This window comes from Giraffa tippelskirchi, chromosome 12 (assembly GCF_054371585.1).
Source record: "Giraffa tippelskirchi isolate mGirTip1 chromosome 12, T2T-mGirTip1v1.2.pri, whole genome shotgun sequence".
NCBI lineage: Eukaryota > Metazoa > Chordata > Mammalia > Artiodactyla > Giraffidae > Giraffa > Giraffa tippelskirchi.
In genome coordinates this window covers 20,993,209-21,014,345 of record NC_137286.1, presented here as the reverse complement: position 1 = coordinate 21,014,345, position 21,137 = coordinate 20,993,209, and the positions used below count along the sequence as shown (strand labels likewise).

Sequence of the window (21,137 nt, the reverse complement as noted above, 5' to 3'; positions counted from 1 at the left end):
TAGAATCCAGAAAAGGTGATTTCAAAACTCTCCACTTAATTAGACACTTCAGTCCTCATCCAAGAGTTTTGCAATTCATGCACAGGGCTTGCATGCAAGTGGCTTAAAAGCACTGCCAGAGTACTGTGAGTTAAATGGAGAAGTTGGAGATCTGGTCTATCTGAAGTAGAGAAAGCTTGATGAGAACCTTGGACATTCACTTGATTCTTCCTTAGATTAAGGACCAAGCCTGAATGCAGTGCTGTTTAATAGAATATTCTATAATAATGGAAATATTTCTACATTGTTCAGTTTGGTAGCCATGAATTACATTTGGTTCCTGAGCACTTTAAATGTGGCTAGTGCAAAAGAATAATTTATTTTAAATTTTGTTTAATTTTAATTAATGTACAGTTAAATCTGAATAGCCACATATGCCTTCTGTCTGTATATCAGTCAGAACAGCTCTAGGTAAAGATTCAGGACCTCAGAATAAGTTCAGAACTGGAATAGACCTGTTCAAATAAATTATAAAAATAAGTTTGATAGGTGCAAAGGAATTAAGCAATAACTTCACTCTTTCCTGGAGGAAAAATCCACACTCTTCAAAGAAATACAGCATAATATAGATGCCTTACAGTGAACCATCCACACTGACCAGCATATAATTAAAAATACTAGAAGTAGATAAATGTGAGCCACAGTCTAGAGAACAAATAGTTAGCAGAAACAAATCTTGACATACTCAATATATTACAAATTCAGAACAGTGCTTTGAAGAAGTTATTCTAAGTTTCTTCCAAGACTTAAAGGAAAAGTGTTCCCAGTGTGTGAACTGCTGGGCAATATCAGCAAGGAAACAAAACTCTAGAAATAACTTAATTGTAAAATTAAAATTGTAACATCTGATATGAAAACTTCAGTGGGCATACTTAATAGTAGTTTAGAGACTGTACAGTAAAAGATTGGTGAGCTTGAAGACAGATCAGTAGAATTTATCTAATGTGAAGAAAAGAGAAAAAAATGAAAATAAAAGAATATAACCTCAGTGATCTATGGAACAGTATCGAGCATTCTAACAATGTTTCATTTCCAAATATTTAGGGATATTCTAGATATCTTATTCTTGTTAATTTCTCATTTAGTTCCCTTGTGAGCAGAAATATGCTCTATGATTTCAGTCTTTTCAGATTTATTGTGATATATTTTAAGGTCGAGCATATAGTTTTTTCTTTCCATTGAGAAGAAAGTGTATCAGGTCAAAGTGAATGAAAAGTAAAAGTCAAGCCTTCTACAGTGTTAATGATTTTGTCTAGATTGTCTCGGGGTTAGAACCAATTATGACTGCTGAATAGTGTAAAAGAATGAAATTTGAGCACTCATGCTATCTGATTTCAAGACTTGCTCTAAAACTACAATAATCAAGACCGTGCTTTGCACATGAACAAATCAGTAAAACAGTGTAGCAAGCCCAGAAACAGATATCTATTGTGTGAAGTGTTAGTTCCTCAGTCATGTCCGACTCTTTGCAACCCCATGGACTGTATAACCCACCAGGCTCCTCTGTCCATAGAATTCTCCAGGTAAGAATACTGGAGTTGCTGGCCATTTCCTTCTCCAGGGGATCTTCCCAGCCCAGGGATTGAACCTGGGTCTCCCTGCATTGCAGGCAGATTCTTTACCAGGGAAGCCCCAGATCTTGTGTATAGTTCCTTAATTTTTTTTTACATTTTTAATAGATTTATTGAGATTTACATGCCATAGTAGTAGTAGTATCAGTCGCTCAGTCGTGTCTGACTCTTTGCAACCCCATGGACTGTAGCCCACCAGGCTCCTGTGTCCATGAAATTTTCCAGGCGGGAATACTGGAGTGGGTTGCCATTTCCTTCTCCAGAGAATCTTCCCAACCCAAGAATTGAACCTGGGTCTCCTGCACTGCAGGCAAATTCTTTACCATCTGAGCCACCAGGGAAGCCATAAATATATTTAAAGTTATAATTCAATATGTTTATTGTTTTCATAGAGTTGTACATTCTCAAAATTTTGGAACATTTTCATCAGCCCAGAAGAAACTTTATACCCATTATTAGTCATTCCCATTCAGTCCCGCAAAGCACCCCTCCACCAGCCCTAGGCAACCTCTAATGTACTATCTCCATAGATTTACCTGTTCTGGACATTTTATGTAGTGGAATCACAGAAAATGTGATCTTTAGTGACTAGTTTCTTTGACTTTATAGAATGCATTTACAGTTCACCCATGTGGTATCAGTACTTGTATAGCTAAATTAATCCTTCTTAAATTGCCAAATAATAATATGGGTATACCACATGTTGTTTGTCAGTTGATAGATAATGTATTTCTACTTTGTGCTTATTGCAAATAATTCTTCTCTGACTGTTCATTTACAACTTTTTGTGTGACTGTATTTTTTTCACTTTCTTGAGTGTATACCTGGAAGTGGAATTTCAGTGTCATATGGCAACTGTAACTGAAAACTGGGCCATCTCTTCCCAACTGACATCACTGTAATGAGTCGTGAAGACAGTCCAGGAAGGTCAGCAAAATATGCCACAAATTTTCCTACCAATTGAGAGTGTCAGATTGGTTGGGGATTCATTTGGTTGCTGCAGATCCTTAACTGTTTTCTAGAATTTCCACAAAGCTTTACTCCATATGTCGTTTACTTTTTGTTTCCACTGAGGAGTTTATTTGTCCACCATCATGCAGGTGTCATGCTGCTCATTGTCATTTTGATTTACATTTCCCTAATGGCTACTGATATTGACTACCTTTTCTTGTGCTTATTGGCCATTTCTATATGTTTTTTAGAGAAATATCTATTTTGGTCCTTTGCCCATTATTTAGTTACGTTTTTATTCTTCCTTTTGTTATTGAGTGGTAAGAATTCTTTTTGTATAGTAGATACAAGATTTTTCTTTTTAATCAGATACATCATTTATAAAATATTTTTCCCTTTCTGTGGGTTGTCTTTCCACCTCTTAATTATTTGAGCAACCATGTGCAGCACACAAGTTGTTCAGTGTAGTGAAGTCCCACTTATTTTTTTTCTTTTGTTGTTTGAAGGCTTAGAAGGTTTTCCCGAACCCAGTGTCACTAAATTTACCCCTGTTTTTCCCTAAGATTTTTATACTTTTATTTCTTACATTTAGATCTGTGATCAAATTTAAGTTAATTTTTCTGTATGTACTAAGAAAGTTGTCTAACTTTACTCTTTTGCTTGTGACACACTTGACACTTGACCAAGGCATCAGGTCAGTCCACTGTGAAAGGATATATTTACAGCAAATAATGGTGGAACAACAGCTCAGTATCAGTATAGAGTTAAAAGGAACCTTAACTCTCTCCTCACACCATACTCAAAAATAAAGTCAAGGTGGATTATAAACTTAAACCAGAAAACTTAAACCTTAAAGATGTTGTAAGACACCAGGGGTAAATATCTTTATTACCTCAAGGGAGGCAAAGTTGTCAGAAAGGACCGAAAGAGCTTCAACCATAGCAACAACCAAAAAAAGTGATAAATTTGACTTTGACAAAATTAAAAGCTAATGTTTGTCAAAAGCCAACTTTAAGAGGTAAGACTTAAAGGTAGGAGGAGATAGGACTTCCCTGGTGGTCCAGTAGCTGAAATTCTGTGCTCCCAATGCAGGGACCTGGTTTCGGTCCCTGATCAGGGAACTAGATCCCACATGCTGCAACTAACAGTTCACCTGCCAAAGCCAAGTAAACAAACAACAAAATGTAAGCCATAGCCTAGGAGAAAATATTTGCAATTCATGTGTCTGACACAGGTCTTGCATTAGGTATATTTCATTAATTCTCACACTTTGTGAATAAAAGGAACCCAAGAGAAAAATTGGCCAAAGACTGGAAGAGAAGCTTCACAAATGTTCAATAAACACATGAAAAGATTGTTATAATTTGTGAACAGAGAAACACAAAGTTAAATGTGATACCACCTCACATACACAGTGGCATCTGAAATTAAAAAGACCAACAACAGTAAATGTTGGTGAGAATGTATAACAACTGAAACAAGGACCCATTGCTAATGGGAATGTAAAATGGAACAACATTTTGAAAACTACTTGACAGTTTCTTAGACACTTGAAAAAGATATACTTTGTGACCTAGCAAGTCCATTTCATATTTATCCAAAGAAAATGAAAAAAATATATATGTATATAATGCTGTAGGAATTTTAGAGAAACATTTATAGGAACTCATTTGTAATATTCAAATACTAAAGAAACTCAACTGTCCTTTCCTTAGTAAGAATATGAACAAATACATTATATTCATACAATGAAATATTATTAATATTTTACATGAAAAGAATGAAATACTCATGCACACAAAAGCTTAGGTGAATCTCAAATACATATGTTGATTGAAAGAAGTCAAAGGATTGCAACTAAAGGTTTTATTGTTTTTTTACAAAGTTAAAAAACAAGTGAAATTACTGATGGTATTACAGAAAATTCCAAATATTATTTTCTGGTGGTCAAGGACTTCTACCAGTATTTAACTGTGTTCTGTGAGAACTGCTGCATTTGTAGATATATTCTTGATGCACCATGGAGAGAGTTGTACTCCACATCCATCTACTCCTCCATCATCTTGTCAACCTGTACTCCACATCCATCTACTCCTCCATCATCTTGTCAACATCCTCATGATACTACAAATCAGAACAATGGTAGCCTATGGCTATGAATGGGCTTCCCTGGTGGCTCAGATGGTAAAGAATCCACCTGTGATGCGGGAGACCTGGGTTCAGTCCCTGGGTTGGGAAGATACCCTGGAGAAGGTAACGACAGATTGGGAGCGCCAAGACGTTTCTGGTGTGATGTAAATATTATATATCATCATCCAAAGATTTTGCATATTCCTGTATTTTAAAATTATTTTCTTTTAGGTATAATTTGTTTTTCAGTTTTTATATTATGCTGCATTCATGCTTATATGTATACAATAGCCTAAATATTATTGGTGCATACTTTTAATTTTAGATTGAAATTAATATAGAAAAATAAAATTTCTTTTTAAAAAAATTCACATCATTTATTTTTAAGCATGTATTATATAGCTTCAATGAAGCAGGTGCAGGATTTGTCCCTGGGATTCTAGGTGGATGTGAGGGAGAATGACAAGCAGATGGTTGTAGATGCGAACATAAAGAAAGGGCTGTGAATTCAGACAAGGAAGGAGAGAATGGTATTTCTCAGGAGGGCTTTCCAATGTTAAGATGGAGTCTGGTGTTGTGTGGATAAACCATATATGTACAAAAACTTGTGCAAGGACATGGAAGTTGAAAGGAATATTCATATCTTGGGTACTGTGGATAATTTATCATGTCTGAACTAGAGCAGGTGTACAAGTGAGGAGGAATGAGATATGAGAATTTTTATTCTTTAGTTCAGTTCAGTTCAGTCGCTCAGTCATGTCCTACTCTTTGCAACCCCATGAATCGCAGCACGCCAGGCCTTCCTGTCCATCACCAACTCCCGGAGTTTACCCAAACTCAAGTCCATCGAGTTGGTGATGCCATCCAGCCATCTCATCCTCTCTCGTCCCCTTCTCCTCCTGCCCCCAATGCTTCCCAGCATCATGGTCTTTTCCAATGAGTCAACTGTTTGCGTGAGGTGGCCAAAGTATTGGAGTTTCAGCTTCAGCATCAGTCCTTCCGATGAACACCCAGGGCTGATCTTCTTTAAGATGGACTGGTTGGATCTCCTTGCAGTCCAAGGGACTCTCAAGAGTCTTCTCCAACACCATAGTTCAAAAGCATCAATACTTCGGCTCTCAGTTTTCTTCACAGTCCAACTCTCACATCCATACATGACCACTGGAAAAACCATAGCCTTGACTAGACGGACCTTTGTTGGCAAAGTAATGTGTCTGCTTTTTAATATGCTGTCTAGGTTGGTCATAACTTTCCTTTGAAGGAGTAAGTGTCTTTCAATTTCATGGCTGCAGTCAACCATCTTCAGTGATTTTGGAGCCAAAAAAAATAGTCTGACACTGTTTCCCCATCTATTTCCTATGAAGTGATGGGACCAGATGCCATGATCTTAGTTTTCTGAATGTTGAGCTTTAAGTCAACTTTTTCACTCTCCTCTTTCACTTTCCTCAAGAGGCTTTTTAGTTCTTCTACACTTTCTGCCATAAGGGTGTTGTCATCTGCATATCTGAGGTTACTGATGTTTCACCCGGCAATCTTGATTCCAGCTTGTGCTTCTTCTAGCCCAGCATTTCTCATGATGTGCTCTGCATATAAGTTAAATAGGCAGAGTGACAACATACAGCCTTGACGTACTCCTTTTCTTGTTTGGAACCAGTCTGTTCCATGTCCAGTTCTAACTGTTGCTTCCTGACCTGCATACAAGTTTCTCAAGAGGCAGGTCAGATGGTCTGGTATTCCCATCTCTTTCAGAATTTTCCACAGTTTATGGTGATCCACACAGTCAAAGGCTTTGGCATAGTCAATAAAGCAGAAATAGATGTTTTTCTGGAACTCTCTTGCTTTTTCGATGATCCAGCAGATGTTGGCAATTTGATCTCTGATTTCTCTGCCTTTTCTAAATCCAGCTTGAACATCTGGAAGTTCACAGTTCACGTATTGCTGAAGCCTGGCTTGGAGAATTTTGAGCATCACTTTGCTAGCGTGTGTGATGAGTGCAATTGTGTGGTAGTTGGAGCATTCTTTGGCACTGCCTTTCTTTGGGATTGGAATGAATACTGACCTTTTCCAGTCCTGTGGCTACTGCTGAGTTTTCCAAATTTGCTGGCATAATGAGTGCAGCACTTTCACAACATCATCTTTCAGGATTTGAAATAGCTCAACTGGAATTCCATCACCTCCACTAGCTTTGTTCGTAGTGATGCTTTCTAAGGCCCACTTGACTTCACATTCCAGAATGTCTGGCTCTAGGTGAGCAATGGGAAAACCAATATACAATATCAAGATAGGGCAAGTAGGAGTTGGTGTGATTAGAGTTGTATTTTAGAAAGACCTTTCTGGAGTATTTGTTAGCTCTGAGATGCAGCCTGAAAACACGTGCATGCACACATATCCATTCTTCTTTTTTTTTTTATTATTGGAGTATAGTTGATTAACCATGTTGTGTTTCAAGTGTACAGCAAAATGATTAAGTTAGGTATGTATATACACATATGTCTATTCTTTTTCAAGTTCTTCTTCTATTTAGGTTATTGCAGAATATTGACGCAGAGTCCCCTGTGCCATAGAGTAGGTTCTTATGGGTTATCTATTTTAAATATACCAGTGCGCACATGTTAATCCCAAACTCCTACTAATCTATCCTTCCCTGCAGCCTTCCCCATTGGTAACTATAAGTTTGTTCTGTAAGTCTGTGAGTCTTTTTCTGTTTTGTAAATAAATTCATATGTATCTTACTTTTTTACATGCCACATATAAGTATTATCATGGTATTTGTCTTTGTCTGACTTACTTCACTTAGGATGATAATCTCCAGGTTTATCCATGTTGCTGCAAATGGCATTATTTTGTTCTTTTTAATGGCTGAGTAATATTCCATTGTATTTATGTACCACATCTTTTTTATCCATTCATCTGTTGGTGGGCATATAGGTTGCTTCCATGTAGGTTGCATGTATGCTTTCAAACCATGGTTTTCTCCAGCTATATTCCCAGGAGTAGGATTGTTGGATTATATGGTAGCTCTATTTTTAATTTCTTAAGGACCATCCATGCTGTTATTCATAGTGGCTCTACCAATTTATATTCCTACCAGTAGTGTAGAAGGGTTCCCTTTTTTCCACACCCTCATTGCTATTTTATTGTTTGCAGGTATTTCTATAGTGGCCATTCTGACTGGTGTGAGGTGAGATCTCATTGTAGTTTTGGTTTGCATTTCTTGAATAATTAGCAGTGTTGAGCATCTTTTGATGTGCCTCTTAGCCATCTATCTATATGGGTTCTTTGGAGAAATGTCTATTTATATCTTCTGCTCATTTTTTTATTGGGTTGTTTGTTTTTATGGTATTGAGCCACATGTGCTATTTGTAAATTTTAGAGACTAATTCATTGTTGACCTCATCATTTGCAAATATTTTCTCCCATTCTTTGGATTGTCCTTTCGTTTTATTTATGGTTTCCTTTGCTTTCCAAAAGCTTTTGAATTTTATTAGGTCCCATTTGTTTGTTTTTATTTTTGTTACTCTAGGAGATGAATTGAAAAAGATAGTGCTACAATTTATATCAGAGAACATTATCCCTGTTTTCCTCTAAGAGTTTTATAGTGTGCAATCACGTTTAGGTCATTAATCCATTTTGAGTTTATTTTTGTGTATGGTGTTAAAGAGTATTCTAACTTCATTTTTTTCATGTGGCTGTCCAGTTTTCCCAGCACCATTTATTGAAGAGACTCTTCTATTGTGTGGTCTTGCCTCCTTTGTCATAGATTGATTGACTGTAGGTGTATGGGTTTATTTCTGGGCTTTGTATCCTGTTCCACTGATCTATATTTCTGTTCTTGAGACTTCAGACTGTACTGCAAAGATATAGTCATCAAAGCAGTGTGGTACTAGCACATTCTTTTTTTAAACTCTCCTGGTGATACTGATCTGCAGTCTGCTTTGAGAACTACTAGATTAGAGGATAATTTGAAAGGTCTTGAGACTGAAGACATGACACTTACTCTCACAGTTAATGAAAAAGTCAGAGGCTGAATGAAAGGCATGACATTAGGGATAAAAAATAAAGCATGTTGAAGGAATAGGACTTCCTCCAACTTTAGGATAAAGATAGGAGGAAGCTTAAGATGACTTTCAGGTTTAGTAAGGATGATTGGTTAAATGCCATGTATAAGCAGGGAATACAGCAAAATAGGAAATACATATTTAATATCATCTATTTTTTAGGTACATTGCCATGTAGCAATGAACAGACACTTTAGGCTCTACCTTCTTGGAGTTTGCAGTTTATACAAAGTAGAAATAGATATTTTCATGTGAAGGCCTGATGATTTCAGATCTTTTTGTATATTCATACGTAATATATTGTATAACATAGGTATAAAAATATGTATGTAGCTGTATATATATGTATGTATCCATATGTATGTGTATGTAGCTTTTATAAGGCCTTCATTTAAAACACTTCCAGTGTTAATAAAAGAATAGCAATTTTTCTGTTTTGTATTCCTAAAGAGAACGTTATGATTTTAGATATAATGTTAGTCTTAGGCTATGCAATTAAAAGGTGAGAAATAATTGCCTAGGTTTTTATCAGTTTTGCTAGGTACAATGAACTGAGTTAAATGTACTAATCCTGTATGGGAGCTAGTTTACCTTCCATTCTTATCTATGTTACATATTTCCTTGTATCAGATTTATGTAATACTTTAAAAATTATCTGTATCTCTAATTGCTCAAATTCTAAAACAGCATCATCATTAACTTTTTCTGTAATTCTAGCTATTACATTCCTTTTACTATTTTCCTATGTGTGTACATTGTAAATTTCATTGATAAACAGTTATTCTGCCTGCAATTGAATCCTCCTTATTGTTGCATGAGTTTAAAGGAGGTATTTTTTGCTCTCTGTTTCTGTTTCCTTCTCTGCCAAATGGTAAAATATATAATCTATAGGGTCCACATGAAGATTGACTGATTTAATACATGTAAAGTTCTTAGAGCCTGGCACATCCTGATTTCTCACTGAGGGTTGGTTGACTATCATAAATAACATGTGTTAACTTTTATCTTGAAATAGAGATGCAAATCATGATTTTTCAAATGAATACATTTTATGAATACAGCTAACAAAATAATCGTAAACAGTATTACAAAAATGATATTTTGATAGCTTAGCTTACTAAATACCTATATACACGTTGACATCTTTTTAAGTAATTATTATGTTTACTAATAATCCTTTTACGTTGTGATTTTAATCTTTTTTGAACAATTCAGTTGTTTAAAATGAGTATAAATTACTGTATTTGCTATTAAATCCTTATTTACTTTCACATGATGTTTTTGAAATGTTATATGTAAATATAATTGAGATATATATGTATAAATATGTACAAACATGTCATTGTCTGGCATGTTGCCTGGTAATTGCTGGTATATTCCTTGATGAGTGTTTACTGAGTAATTTATGATTTGCCTGTATGTGTATGTGCGTGTTCATGCACACGAGTGTGTGTCAGCTGTAACATAAGTGTTTTCAGAGATTCACATAATTATTGTTTTTCTTTTTTTAATCTTTGCTTTTTTTAAAACTCTGAGTATTGTATAAATTATTCGTTTAACCAAACTGTTGATATTTTGCCAGGGCTTTGAAGAAGAAGCAAGTTACCTTTTTGGGTTTGAAAATTCTATTCCAAGTTATTTTAATGTGAGAAAAGCATTCTAGTTACTATTTTTAAATCTAAAATGAAGTGTTGTTTTAAAATTCTCCTAAATAAAAAGGAATAAAAAGTTATTTATATAATCCTAAGTGCTTCCAAACATCTACAGCTCAAGGTACATAATTCACATTGACACCAAAGTGTAGTTTCTGTTTTGACTGGAAGAGTCTGGTATTATTTTTTTGTCTGCAAGGGAAAGAGTTGTATAACATCCAAGTGGGAAGATGTTTGATTGTAATGCAATCAACATGATTTGTGACTGAAAGCAGATTGTGCAGGAAGAGAAACAGCAGCTGTTAAAAACCTAGACAGTATTAGAGAATTCTTTAAAAAAAAAAAAACTTTCAGGAAATAAACAAAGTGAGACAGAATCATAGCAATATATTTTCTGTTTGATACAGTTCTTCACAATTCAGGAAAATGAGTAAAAGGAAATTACTGGTGAATATAATATCTTATAGTAAATATGGGTCAAATCCTTTAATAAAAATTTTTCATTAATTTTTTATAAATTTTGTGTTTAGTTCACTCATGTTGTAGAATTAGTTTTGTTTGCGGGGGCAAATTTAATTCTTTTCTTTTTATTAGTGATACTATAGCGCATAGAATCATGAGCCTCTGTGATTGTTTCACCCTATTACAACAGCTGTCCATCTTTTTTAATCTATATCCCCCACTCATTTACTCCTCCTCGTTTTATCTTGCAGGGAATCCCAGACATAATGTCCTTTTCATCTGTAACTTTTATTGTGTGTCTCTTAAAGATGTGGCAGATATATACCCAAGCACATGAATGCATGCTCAGTCACTCAGGCGTGTCCAACTCTTTGCGAGCCAGTGGACTGTAGTCCACCAGACTCTGCTGTCCATGGAATTTTCTGTGGCAAGAACACTGGAGTGGGTTGCCATTTCCTACTCCAGGGGATCTCCCTGACCTAGCGATTGAACCTGCATCTCGTGCTTTGGCAGGCGGTTTCTTTATCAGTGCTCCACCTGGGAAGCCCTAACCATGTGGACTTTTGTGTAAAATATAATAACAGCACCATTATCATACCAAAAATATTAACAGTTCTTTAATATTTTGAAACATTCAATTAGTTTTCAAATTCCAATAATCTCATTAATATCCTTTTCCTCTTTGTTTTGAATCTGTATCTAAAATAAGAATCACATCTTGCAAATGATTCAATTGACTCTTAAGACTTAAAAAAAAGTTTTTTGGAATACAGTTGCTTTACAATGTTGTGTTAGTTTCTGCTATACAGCAAAGTAAATCAGCTATATGTATACTTATATCCCCTCTTTTTTGAATTTCCTTCCCAGTTAGGTCACCACAGAGCATTAAGTAGAGTTCCTGTGCTATACAATAGGTTCTCATTAGTTACCTATTTTATATATAGTAGTGTATGTATGTCAGTCCCAACCTCCCAGTTCAGCAGCACCCACTTCCCCCCATGTGTCCATGTTTGTTCTCTACTTCTGTGTCTATTTCTGTTTTACAGATCAATTCATCTGTACCATTTTGATAGATTCCACATGTATGTGTTAATATATAATAGTTGTTTTTCTGACTGACTTCGCTCTGTATGATAATCTCTAGGTCCATCCATGTCTCTGCAAATGGCACAATTTCATTCCTCTTTATGGCTGAGTAATATTCCTTTGTATATACATACCACTTCCTTATCCATTCCTCTGTTGATGGGCATTTAGGTTGTTTCCATGTCCTGGCTATTATAAACAGTGCTGCAGTGAAACTGTGACAATATACAGACAGCATTTCATTAAGTTCCATTTAAGTATTAAAAAATTTTAAGTATAAAAATGTTTAAAAATCCTCCTAGGTCTTAATTTACACATTAGAACTTTTAAGAACATTGATGTTTGGCACCATGTGAACAGAGAAGATATTGTGTTATTTATTATTAGTTGTTTCAATTCAAAATGAAACTGTCTAAAACCATAGAAGAAATTATGTATTACTTAATTTAGGGACATTCTTTCCTAGCACTTGTTTTGTTTCTTTTCATTCATTAAATTAGGAAAAATTATTAAACACCTGAAAGTGTAGCACTTTGGGACACTTGCCACATTGAGTGGTCCCTGGGCCTTATCTTCTGTCCCTCTTGTACTGCGTGGCAGTGAATACTGAGCCCAAGTACAAAATGTGAATAAATGTCCTCAGCACAAAAATAGCTTTATAAAGCTATATTTATTTCTTTGGTTACAGTTTTTCATGTAAACTTTGGCCTACAAGTACCCTTCTCCTCCCCTCCCCAGTCTTTTCAGAAAGTGAGAAAATCTATGAAGAATAAAAATGTAGAGGAAACCAAAAAAGAAAGAAAGGAAACCTAAATAGTTACAAACATACCAGTTAACTAGGGATCTTAGACCAGGTATAGAACTCCAAGGCTGAAAATTTGAATTTTATTGCCCTTACAAGGGTTCATGATTGGTCTACTTGTGATGGGACCAGAATGTATTTCCAGAATAGAAAGACCCCCTTTTTAGTATAAGAGAATCTAGGGAAAACAAACCACCCACTGGTTTAGGAAAGGACAAGGAGGTTTGTCTTTGGTCTTCACTGAGCAAAGGGTTCAAGCATCCTGAGAAATCGAAGGATTGGACACTCAAGGTAGTAACCATCATGACTAGAATTCACAAACTAAGACATTAACATAAAGGTGTGCGCTAGATGAGTAAAAACTTTGGGTCACATTGCAGGAAACAAATGCAAAACCAGTCTGGACAATTCTTCCACACACAGGTGGACAAAACTTCTACAAAAAAGAATTCTCCATGTAAGGAAACAGTCTACTATGAAACACAATTAAAAGAGTTAGACCATTTAGAATTTGAGATAGTAGCAAAAAATGAAAGAGTATGAAACTTGCGTGTTTAAACAGAGACATCATTAAGTAATACATATAAAAGAAGAGCACTATGAAAAGTAGATGGACAGAATTGAAAAAGAATACAAGGATATATTTAGAACTGAAAACTAGTCATTGAAATTAAAAGATAAGTGAACAAAGGTATAGACAGAATTGAAGATAGAATCAGGAGTCTCAATTCACTAATGAATGATAGATGCTCAGAATTCACAGACATACAGAGAGAAATGGATATTAAAAGATATGGAAGGAAAATGAATAAATCCAATATATGACCTATAAGAGTTTCAAAATGGGAACTGGGTAACATTTCAAGATAAAACAGCTATGATGGAGAAGGAAATGGCAACCCACTCCAACATTCTTGCCTGGGAAATCCCATGGACAGAGAAGCCTGGTAAGCTACAGTCCACAGGGTCTCAAAGAGTTGGACATGACTTACCAACTAAACAACAAATCGAATTAAAATAAATAATATGAATTTGTTAAAAAAAAAAAAAAAAACAGCTATGAGTTTTTCACGTTTGAGAAGCATAGAGAATATCTAAAAGATTAAAATAATCCATCTCTTTGAATATAAAATTGAAGAACTCTAAAGTTAAACTACAGATTTTAAAGCAACCGTTGAGTAAAGACAAACCTATAAAAGAATGATTATTAGACTAATATTGACCTCACATTAGCAACAATAGATGCCAGACTGAAGCAGAACAGTATCTTCAGAGTACTGAAGATAGAACTTTTGTCGTAACAGTTCTATCCAGTAAACAGTGTCATGAAAACAAACTAATCACATTTTCAGACAGAATGTCTCACCAAGAGATTTTTAAAAGCTATGCCTCTGGAAAGGGACTTGAACCCAGAAGGAAAGCTCAGAGGGTTTGATAGGGGACTTAGGCGAATTCTTGTATGAATAGATAGTTTTATATAAGCTATTTCCAAAAATAAAATAAGTAAACTTTATGAGGGTACTCCAACCTTGATAACAAAACTGGAAAGGATAGCCCAGAGAAGGAAAGATGCAGGTCAGTTTCATTTAGGAATATGTACCCCACAATCTGATATATTAATATAAAATACTTGGAAACCAAATTAACATATATTTTTCATATGCATATATACATTCAAGTGGATGTAAATAATATGTAACAAAATTCATCTAAGTGGTTATATGATAGAAGCATTCCTTTTAAGGTCACAAGCAAGAGCGGAAGAATAACCGCCACTTTTTTTTCTCTTTTTGGCTACATCTAAAATACATCCCAAGTCCGGCTGCTGCTCACTACCTCCACTGCTCTCTACCACCCTAGGCTGAGACACATCATCTCTCTCCTGCACTGCTCAGGAATCTCTCTGCTAGGCTTCCTGCTTCTGTGCTTGCCTTCCTTAGAATCTATTCTTTACATGGCGGGAGGAGTGAGCCTATATTAATATGAGGCAAATCGTGGTACTTCTTTGTTCTAAATCACCCAGCAACTTTCCCACCCACTCAGAGTAAAAACCATGGTCTGTAATATCTCAAGGCTCTTCTGATCTCATCTCCCAATATTCTGTCCCTTGCTTATTTCATTCCTGCTGTATTCTTCCCCTTGTTAAAACTCGAATATGCTAGACAAGCTTCTACTTCAGAGCCTTTGCACTCAATTGTTCCTTTTGCTTGAACCACTGCTTCAAAAGATCTGAAGACTTACTTTGTCGTCTTAGTGTCTTTATTCAAGTATCTTTTTCTCAATTTAAAATTTCTCCTATTTGAAGTCATAAAAGATTTCCTTCCCTACTCTTTTGGTATTCCCTTTATTTCTTATCTATTTTTCTCCATAACATTTTCACCTTCTGTCATACTATGTATTTCATTTATTTTATTATCTGTTTTCCCATCTGGAATATGAGTTCCATGCAGACAGGGATTTTTATCTATTTTGTTAAATGCTGTACTCCCCACCATTTATAATTAAATCTAGCACAGGATAAGTGCTTAATAAATATCAGTAAGTAATGTAAGTGAGTATCAAGAGTTTGGTAAGACTTTTTCTTTTAAAAGAATTTGTATGTTACTCAAAATTAGGATACTGATACAGATTGATGAATAATATTCAGATCAGAGGCAGAAAACATTAGAGTAGTAAGAAATGCTCATTTGGATTATGACTGCATCTTGATTTTGTATCATAATAATGATTTTTAATTCATTATGACAGCTAACCACTTTCTAGGTAATGCAGAAGTAACTTTGTCTAACTCTCAAACTAGTAGGTGTACTTACTTATTGGTTATTAAATATCCTCCTTTAAAAATAAACTAAAGAGTGATTTTTTTTAATATTTTACTGAACAATAGATTAAGTAATTTATTTCTTTACAAATCACCCTTGTATCATCATATGGTTTTAATATGCAGCATATCAGCTTGTATCCTGTACAGTCATTGTGAAAAATGTTTGATATATTCATATTAAGATCTCATTTTCAAATGACATAACATTTTAATGATTTTTTTGAATGTAGATGCTTCTGTTAGTTCATTTATGCTTTTGTTTATCATTTCCTTTTTACTTACATTTTTATGTATTGCCAGTAGGTCAATGTCATTTCACATCTATTTTATCACTTGTTGTACTTAAAAGTAAGGTTTAGTCAAAATAGGATTAAAAACAATTGCTTCCTTAGTTGTTTCCAAGTCATGTAGCACTCTGTGGCTGTTGTTTTTTCTCAACTGTTTCTTTAGATATTTCTAAAAATATGAAAATCCCATATATATTTTTATCACAATTTTTATTTTAAAAATTAATAGAAGTTCCTCACAGAATATGATATCATAGTTTATTTAGAACCTACTGTCATTTTTAGAAGTCTACTTTTATTCAGCCAGCAGATACACAGTGAAAATCATTTGGTTAATGAAGAAAATAATATTAAATGTACTGTAATCTTAATTTTATAAGAAATAGGTATTTTTCTAATTTATATGGTAGCATTTAGATTAATAAAAATCGAAACTGAAAATTGCAATTGAATGTGCCAGAGCACTGTACGCAATATTATTTTGTTCATTTTCAACAGTGCTTTTAACTTACTATTCTTATTGCAAAGGATACTTTGTCTTTTAGAGAGTAAGATGGTATTATTTACATCAATTCATGTGGGTTTGTGAAAAAAATGCCGTGACTCCTTTACTTAATGGGATTCTTGCCCTGTGGCAGTGCAAACGGCTAGAGCAAGAGCTTCATCGTCTGAAAGAGCAGAAGCAGACTTCAGCAAACAACATGAGACATCTGACTGCTGAAAACAATCAAGAACGTGCGTTGAAGGTAAATCTCCATTCCTTCTTGCAGGCAAATTAAGGTTGTAAGCCCTTGGTGCCAGCTTTCTGTGCTGCATATATCAGTTGTGTACATTTCAGCAGAAGTGAGCTGTGGTGTTTGCCAACAACCTCTTCTTTAAACACAGATACAGCACCCTTCTGTCACGGTATTATTTTATTTCGTGTATGTGTACATGAAAACAACATATTTTCTGAATTTCAAGTGGTGGTATATTAATAACTTTAGGTTCATGTTCATTGTGTTTGTGATTTCAAAATACGTCATTACCTTTAGTAGTTAAGAAAAAGTGGCCCCTCTGAAAGAAAAAAAAAAGTAATGGGCTTTTTCTTTGGATCAATAATTATTACAGTAATTTTCTAAATGACTCATAATATTAGCGACCCACAGAACTGACACTCCTTGAAAGATACATGAATATGTTTGGGAATTGAAAGAATGCTTAAAATGTTACTTACAGCAAAAAATGGAAGAAAGAAAATACATTCTATTAGAACTTGAAACTAGTAGAGTACATATCATGACAAAAGTTCTGTTTCATTTTAATATAGATCCTATAGTTATGAAAAAGGACATTATTTCAATTTAACTAATTATTTTTTTTTTCTTAAGATACTTTTCATTCTCTTTTTTGTCTTTGCCCTGGTTCCTAGCATAATGCCTGTGCCATAATAGAGGCCCCTGCCCTCAAGGTGCTTACTTCTCATTAATGGGTTAAAAACAAAAACACAGCATAGCCACAGGAAACAAAAGGTTCATCGTTGTTGTTAATGGCACAGTTATAGAAAGATGTGCCGTCAAGAAGATTGTATTGTACTTTGTTGTCTTAAATTCATTTCTTGCTGCAGATTACAATAGAACATCATGTCATTAGAAGGGTAAGTCAGTAAACCAGAATCATCTACCAACATTGAGAAAAATGGTGACATTTGATGTGGAAATATTTTTACCTTGTTTATGAAGTCTGAGGCTTGGTTGAAGAGGGATTTTTCTACAAAGTATATTTAGCTTCATTCTCAGCAGTGTGTGTATGTAATAACTTTGCTATTACTATTTAATGCACTTTTCTTTTTTCTCTCAAATTTATAGATAGACCAGAACAATAAATGGGAAAGAAAAGAATTGTAGATTGCTATGATTATTTTTCAGTTACTCCAAGGAATTTACTATTGTATGAGTAAAATTAAGTATTTAATTACTTAGACGTATATTTGCAAGTCAAAGGTAACGTTCTTTTAGAGACAGCTTCCATCACAAGTGTTAGTTTATCAGCCTTAGGGGACAGGTATTATGTGCTCTGTTTGATATGGCTATCAGTATTTAAAATAGGACCTAAAATAAGAATTCTAGTTTGTTAAGTTAATAATAATTGCATGATCTTTATTCTGGCATTTTTGTTTGTATATTTATGTTAAATTGAATTAAATGATAGCTACTATGTGTGGAGAGAAAAAGATGCATAGTTCCAAGAGATTATTAAAATTAGAAGGCAAATTGTAGACCAAAAGAAACCTGTAAATTCAACACAAAATAAAAATAAACCCCCATACAATCATTCTTTAGTTATCTTGTGCCATAATTCCTCACAGAAAACTTTTAAGTTTATTATAAAAATTAGGTCATTTATAATGTATCTGCTTTATGCTGAATCATTTTTTTTAATTGTTCTTACCTTTCAGGGTCTTTATTCTTTATTTAGTTCTTTTATTATTACACTTCTTATCTTTAAGTTGTCATATAAGAAATGGATAATAATAAGTTTTTTACCAAGCTGTTTGGTGAACAAACTTTCTCCTTTCTAAGCAATATGCTTATCTCTTAAAATACATTTACAAGTGTCATTTTTAAAAAGTGTTAACTGGCAATATTTGGCTAGTATCTAATGAAGTTGAGGAAGAATTTTTAAACAGAATCTCTGTCTCTAGTAGATTTCAGTCTGCCAATAATATTTCTAGTATTTTAACATAAGTGGTACTATTATTAATATCAATGATAAAGGTAATATAAATTTGAATAAGATGATAGCTGAAGTTTTTGTGCTTTATTACATTGTATTATGCTGTAATTCTTAAAGGAAACAGTCCTAGAAATATGTTGGAAAAAATCAAAGTTAATGGTTCTACATTACATAGAACTTTCCAAAATGATGACTGTGGGAAATAACATGATTATTATACATGGGTATATTATATGTGGATACTTTTTAGTAATCTAGTGCCATTTGAATGATATCTTTGTTTATCCTAATAACCAGGAAATACTTTGTAAATTATTTTTTGTGATAAAGCATAAAATAAGACTTTTGTTGATCCTTAAATGCATTGTTTTTAAAGCAGCATGGAATGGTGATGGTTTAGTCATTAAGTCGTGTCACTCTTGTGACCCCAAGGACTATAGCCTGCCAGACTCTATCCATGGGATTCTCTAGGCAAGAATACTGGGGTGGGTTGCCTTTTCCTTCTCCAGGGAATCTTCTTGACCCAGGGAGCGAACCGTGGTCTCCTGCATTGCAGGCAAATTGTTGACTGACTAAGCTACAAGGGAAGTCCAAGCATGGGATACATACTAGCTAAATTTGGTAGCTTGACACTGTTTCTCTACTTTTACAATATTTAAAATTTTCCCTAATAAGTAGAACACAGTGATACATACAGGATGAAAGGCTAAATTTAAATTTATACTGATACTAATCTATACCCTGAAAGTTACATAAATTAAAAAGATAGCTTATTCTTCATTTAAAATAAATTTTATCCACTATTAAGAAATTTATTTCTCAATGAACACAATTTTGAACATCTAATGATTTTAAAGTAAATTTAAATTAGCCATAAATATTCAGGCATTATATTTAATAAGAAATGTCATTTAAACTGCCTTTCTTTCCTTTTTGATTTTATTTACCTCCCTTATCACATATCTTTAACCTCCTACAATTGGACTTCACCAATGTAATTCCATTGAAAGACACTCTTAAATTATAAATAACCTCTGATGGTTAAACCCATGAAACTTATCATTTCATACCCTGCTTAGTATCCCAGTAAGCCTAACTGGAACACATTTTCATCTTACTGGCCCCTGCCCTCATGAATTACCTTCCTATAGTTCTTCGCTTCCATATCCTCATCATTTTTCTTTTCTTTGATTGTTATTCTTTAGCTTTTGCCTCTTTTCTACCAGTTCCTAAAGTATAAATATTTCCTTAAGTTATGTGATTAGTCCCCTACTTTTTGTTTCTTAAAAAAAAACAAAAACAGATTCTTTATTTTAGAGAAGTTTTAGCTGCACAGCAAAATCAAACAAACTGTAGAACTCCTTCACACTCAGTGTCCCATACGTTCAGATGCCCTCAGCATCCAGTACACGAAAGGTACATTTGTTGCAATCCATGAACCTACATCAGTGTAACCCACAGTCTATAGTTTACATTAGGGTTCACTTGGTGTTGTACATTCTGTTGATTTTGAGAAATGTAAGTAACAAATATTTACTGATATCATTGTAGTGTTACAGAAGAGTTTCACTCTAAAAATCCTCTGCGTTCCACCTATTTATCCCTCCTTCACCTCAGCACCTACCAGCCATTACTCATTTTACTGTGTCCACAATTTTGTCTTTTCTAGAATGTCATGTAGTGGTTCTGTGCACATTGGTTTCTTTCACTTAATAATACTCATTTAAAGTTTATCCATGTCTTTTGATGGCTTTATACTTCATTCCTTTTTAGTATTGAATAAATTTCCGTTATTTGAATATACCACAATTTATTTATTCACCCACCTATTGAAGCACCTTTTGGTTGCTTCCAAATTTTGGCATTTATTTATGAATAAATCTGCTGTAAGCATCCACATGCACGTTTTTCTGTAGATGTAAGTTTTCAACTCATTTCGGTAAATACAAAGAACCATGATTGCTGAATCCTATGGTAAAAGTATATTTAATTTTTGAGGAGATGCCAAACTGTTTTCCAAAACGGCTGTACCATTATGACAGTTTTTGTTACTCAATATTCTTGCCAGCATTTGGTGTTTTGTGTATTGTAGGCTTGTCTTTTCTAATTTCATCCATTCCTACAACATCATCTGTCATTTATGTCCCAATAACTTCTTTATCTGCCCTTCCACTTGGAGATCTTAGTGTCTCCTTCACTTCAGTAAACTTGAAACGAAATCCTGAATTTGACTTCCCAAGTCCTCTCTTCAACCTGGGAGGAAGTCAGGACCTGAGCCAAACACTACTGACTGTATAACTTAACATTTATTCTCAGTTATATTCTCCTTTGTTTGCCGTTACAGCTTTATAGAAGCTGGAAAAGTTAAACACTTTGTAAGCTTTTCTTTTTACCAGTGAGACATGAGGAATTCTACAGCAGGATGGGAGAAAAAGGAGGAATCTCAGTTTTATAGCTGTGAAGTTGGGGGCTTCCTAGGTGGTGCAGTGGTAAAGAATCCACCTGCCAATGCAGGAGACACAGAGATGTGGGTTCAATCCCTGGGTCAAGAGGAGCCCTG

The 21,137-nt window shown here is 34.4% G+C and overlaps 1 protein-coding gene across 42 annotated transcripts in view; it reads left to right on the top strand.

Moving 5' to 3' along the window:
• MIPOL1 (mirror-image polydactyly 1) overlaps nucleotides 1-21,137 on the top strand; it is a 305,559-nt gene that overhangs the window by 119,807 nt on the left and 164,615 nt on the right. For 32 of the 42 annotated variants that reach the window (XM_081547834.1, XM_081547833.1, XM_081547856.1 and 29 more), the window contains one exon: nucleotides 16,501-16,608. The exons of the other annotated variants lie outside the window; for them this stretch is intronic. In XM_081547834.1, the coding sequence (XP_081403960.1) occupies nucleotides 16,501-16,608 (108 nt within the window). The remainder of the gene's footprint in view (nucleotides 1-16,500; nucleotides 16,609-21,137) is intronic. 42 annotated transcript variants of the gene reach the window in all.